The sequence below is a fragment of the Engraulis encrasicolus genome, chromosome 5, assembly GCF_034702125.1.
Source record: "Engraulis encrasicolus isolate BLACKSEA-1 chromosome 5, IST_EnEncr_1.0, whole genome shotgun sequence".
In the NCBI taxonomy this organism is placed as follows: Eukaryota; Metazoa; Chordata; class Actinopteri; order Clupeiformes; family Engraulidae; genus Engraulis; species Engraulis encrasicolus.
Window position 1 is genome coordinate 47,853,722 of NC_085861.1, and position 5,000 is coordinate 47,858,721.

At 45.7% G+C, this 5,000-nt stretch overlaps 1 protein-coding gene across 3 annotated transcripts in view; it reads left to right on the forward strand.

Moving 5' to 3' along the window:
* The window catches only part of dop1a (DOP1 leucine zipper like protein A), a 69,166-nt gene that overhangs the window by 20,536 nt on the left and 43,630 nt on the right, over positions 1-5,000 (forward strand). For all 3 annotated transcript variants that reach the window (XM_063199606.1, XM_063199607.1, XM_063199608.1), the window contains exons 12-13: positions 908-1,028; positions 4,303-4,587. In XM_063199606.1, the coding sequence (XP_063055676.1) occupies positions 908-1,028; positions 4,303-4,587 (406 nt within the window). The remainder of the gene's footprint in view (positions 1-907; positions 1,029-4,302; positions 4,588-5,000) is intronic.

Consider the following 5,000-nt stretch of genomic DNA (forward strand, 5'->3'; position numbering starts at 1 on the left):
ACGGTTTTGACAGACAGCTGTCATGCTCCTCCACTCATGCCGTTTTCGCTCCACCACCACCACTCCATTTCAGCGTCACTACAGTTGGAAGTTGCATTCACCGACACATAACCTTGCTCTAACCACTGCGACATTCTTTTTCACCCGTCCAAAACCTACAAAACCGAAGTAATCCGCGCTAGTACGCTCATTGAAAATATTTGATCAACAGTAGTTCCAGCGTGGGCATCTAACACGCAGCCAATGAATGTGAAGCTGCGTTATTGTGATTAACGGCCAGCCAATGGGTGTGGGCTACATCATGACGGTAGGCCTAATGTTTATGGGTAATGTAGGCGCCGTTTTACGTTCATCAGACGGCAGTCAGCCACAGATCTGTGCTGGCAGCTGTTTGACGTTCGGGCGCGCGCTAGAGTCTACCGGCCAAATTGGCTAGTGGATGATTTTTTCTACTAGCCAAAATGGATTTTCACCCGCATTTGGCGTGTTGGCGTGCGTTAATTTAGAGCCCTGCATATGAGTGTTCTACATCCTCCTCATCGAAGGTTGAAGTGCCCTTGAGCAAGGGACCTTTTCTCACTTTGCTCCAGGGGCTGTAACCAATGCCCTGCACCTGTGCATCACATTTGGTGAAAGCAATGTTAATTGTTAAATCCTGGCCCCTGTACAGAGCTACACTTTTATAGATAAACGACACAGGAGGCATGAAGTCGTGTACACATGCTGCACTGTACTACCCGGAAGTCTGAAGACACAACGTAAACAAAAAAATAAAGGTGTGGGTAATGGATGGAATCGGGCAAAGAGTATGGAGTCGGGCAAACTTAACCTGTCAATTCGCAATGGTAACAAATGCAGTTGATCTTGTATAACAGCACTGATTTTCAATGGCTTGTCTGTGTCCTAGGAAATCTCAAACGAGCCATCAGAATGTTGCAGTGATTGCTGGGAGCGTCAGCCATCCGTCAGCGCTGTCATTGGTGGAGTTCTGTGAGTTAGTAGACTTCCTATTGGACATCGTCTCCCTGGTGAGTCTCTCTCTCTCTCTCTCTCTCTCTCTCTCTCTCTCTCTCTCTCTCTCTCTCTTTCTTTCTTTCTTTCTTTCTTTCTTTCTTTCTTTCTTTCTTTCTTTCTTTCTTTCTTTCTTTCTTTCTTTCTTTCTTTCTCTCTCTCTTGCTCTCTATTTTCTCTTTTGAATCTTTCTTTTTTTAAATCTTTCTTTTTTATTTCACCGGTGTGCTTTGTTTGTTGTTTTCTCTCACCATCTTTCTCAATACCTCCAATCTATCTTTCTTTCTCTTTCTTTTTGTTTTTCTCGTTCTGCCCACTCGTTCTATCTTGTTCTCTGTTGATTTCTTTTTGTCCGCCAGCTCCTCCTAAGGTTCATCCCTGTTTCTTCTCCTTCCTACTGCCTGTCTGTGCTGCTGAACAGTAGTACCCAGTAGCTGTGCTAATCTAGACATGAATAACCCTGGGTAGCAACGACAGTGGCCATAGTCAATATAATACACATATAATACCATTACTATGTCTTACTATCTCTCTGAAAGGCGTAGCGGTGATCTAAGCATTAGATCAGGAGCGTTAGATTTCAAAGCAAATACTACCTCCAGACGGACCCAACACACACACACACACACACACACACACACACACACACACACACACACACACACACACACACACACACACACACACACACACACACACACACACACACACACAATGTACGACGCTGTTATATACACACACACACACACACACACACACACACACACACACACACACACACACACACACACACACACACACACACACACACACACACACACACATAGAAGGAGGTCTTGATTTGGTTTATCAGCTGGATCCCCACCCAGAACCCTATTATCGTCGGGGTGTGTGTGCAGTGTTATTTTTAAATGCTAATCCTGTCGTGTGTGTGCGTGCGTGCGTGCGTGCGTGCGTGCGTGCGTGCGTGCGTGCGTGCGTGCGTGCGTGCGTGCGTGCGTGCGTGCGTGCGTGCGTGGAGGTGTCTGAATGTCTGCAGTGTGTATGTGGAGTGGTATGTACAGTACGTGTGCATGAATCAGAGAATGAGTGTTTTGTGTGTGTGTGTCAACTTCCTCTGTACAGTTGATGTATTTAAATGTGGAGAGAGGCCTTATAGAACAGTGTGAGTGTTATACTGGGCTACAGTATGGGAGAGCCTATGGAAGGTGTTAATTAGTCCTGCTGACGAGATGATCCTCTGACAGAGTGCTTTAAGACTTAAAGTACATACAGTCAATCCGGAAAGTATTCACAGCGCTTCACTTTTTTCACATTTTATTATCTTATACATTTTCAGAACTGTCAAGGTAACTTGTTTTTCACATGGTCATAATGGAATAATTTGTGTAGGATTTTGACAACAGAGATTCATTTGTAGCATTTGGAATAAGGCTGTAAGATGTGAAAACAGTGAAGCGCTGTGAATACTTTCCAGATTGACTGTACATACGTATCTCTCTGACAACTACTTCATTCCCTTACTTGTGTGTGTGTGTGTGTGCGTGTGTGTGTGTGTGTGTGTGTGTGTGTGTGTGTGTGTGTGTGTGTGTGTGTGTGTGTGTGTGTGTGTGTGTGTGTGTGTGTGTGTGTGTGTGTGTGTGTGTGTGTGTGTGTGTGTGTGTGTGTGTGTGTGTGTGTGTGTGTGTGTATAACAGCGTCGTACATTGTGTGTGTGTGTGTGTGTGTGTGTGTGTGTGTGTGTGTGTGTGTGTGTGTGTGTGTGTGTGTGTGTGTGTGTGTGTGTGTGTGTGTGTGTGTGTGCGCGTGCGTGCGTGCGTGCGTGCGTGCGTGTGCGTGTGTGTGTGTGTGTGTGTAGATAAATGGTCTGTATATCTGTGCGTATGTGTGTACTCAAGAGGGTGTGTACGTATATGAGTGTGTGATGTGACAGTGAATGTTTAATCATGTGTGTCTGATTTTGTGTGTGTGTGGTTAGCTTAGTTGACGCACGTTCTCTGTCCTCTGCTTTGCTTTACCTTGCCCTTGTCTTGCCTTGCCTTGCCTTGCCTGTGTCTGCTCAAACTCTGCTTTCTCTCCTCCTCTTCGAAGCCTACTAGAAGTATGCGGGTTATCTGCCAGGTACAGTACTCTACTCTCTCTCTCTCTCTCTCTCTCTCTCTCTCTCTCTCTCTCTCTCTCTCTCTCTCCCTCTCTCTCTCCCTCTCCATCTACACCTCCATTCCAGTTCTGTCACACAATTCCCTCCACCAAGCTCCAAAACAACACCAACAATAACAAACCACTTCAATTAAATCAGCAATCGTTATAAATGAATCACTTAATTAATCCAGACAGGAAGTTGGGCAAGAGGTGCTCCCCTGTAACTACCTGAGTAGCTGACATGCTTAACGGTCTAAATACCAGCAATTACAATTGCTATGAATGATATTCCCCCCACAAATTTGAAAGAAATGTGTATGTCCCCCAAACACAAGTCATGAAGTGGTGGTGTGTGTACTGTGTGTACCGGGAGTGGATTACAGACACGTCTGTCTGTCTGTCTGTCTTTCCATCCGTCTCTCCATTTTGCACGTGCTTCACTTACTGTACTCTAACCCTCAAAGGACTAAAGCTCCTCCATTGAATGTTTGGTTCATTTGCTCACTTGTATTCATCATGTTTTGTGGTATGGTATGGTAAGATATTTTGGTGGGTATGGATCTAGGTTCTGTGGAATTCAGTTGGAAGATACACGTTGGTATTTTCAGTTTTAGTCCCATTTAAGAGAAGAAAAAAAATGTGGCTATAATACGTTGAGTTTTTTATGTATTCGACATTGTTGTGTACTCATCACAGGCATGATCATGATTTTCTATTTGAAATGTTCACTCATTTAGTGCATAGTTCACTACACAGGGTGTGGATTTCATTGTTTTGTCCGCCACGTAAGGTGTGGCTTCTACAGTTCTGTTCCTTACTTGACGTACATTGTATTGTTTGAGTGAACATTTCAGATTCAGCCCAGGAGTCTTGCATTATTTTTTTTGAAGGGTGGTTGGGGTAAGCTCTTTAATATTCCAGAGCTCCCATTGGTCATGGAATTCCTGGAATACCATGGACATTCAATGGAGCTTTTTCCATGTTGTCTTAATGTTGTGGACAAGTAGTTTTGTGAATAGTGAAGGTCCTACTCCAACCACCCGGAAGAAAACCATCACACCTTCCATAGCTGTGTGACCTTCCACCCCCTACGCCCTTTCACCCCTTGACCTTTCGCCTCTCCCCCCCCTCACGTGCCACGGCATACAGGAGATGTACATCGAGATCCAGACAGAGCACCTGCCCCAGCTGCTGTTGCGGATGGTGTCGGCGCTGACGGCCCACCTCCCTTCGCTGGGCCTGGGGGAGCTCACCCACTGCCTGCGCCTCTGCTCCAAGATCCTCAGCAAGGTCCAGCCCCCCCTGGTCTCCCCGCTGACCCTCCCCCAGCCAGCAGCCTCCTCTTCCGCCTCCACCCCTACGCCTACGCCCACCACCGCCACCGCCTTAACACACATGCCTGGGGCCACGGCCAGAGATCGGGGCGACAAGCGGGTAAGGCTCTCTTAGCTCTTCACTTGGATGAACTGGGGGTCACACACACACCACACACTTGGAACTTTGGTGAAACACTTGAAACACACACAACAGAGGTAGATGACCGAAGTGCTGAACAAGCAGATCAAAAGGACTTGAGGACCACATAAAAACACAAAGACAATTTGACTTTGTGACTTGAAAGCTATATACTTACTGGCGTTGGCTTATGCATCTGTGAAATTATCTTTAGATTGCATATGTGCCTTTAAATCGTGTTAAGGTACCCTTAATTGTGGTGTTTGAATTCACAAGGACTTTCCCACAACTCTATTGTGATTTAAAATACGAATCACAAGGCAGAAAAGATTCATAAAGCTCAACTCTCTGTTGACTGTGCAGCTGTGCAGTAGTATTTAAACTGTTCTCTG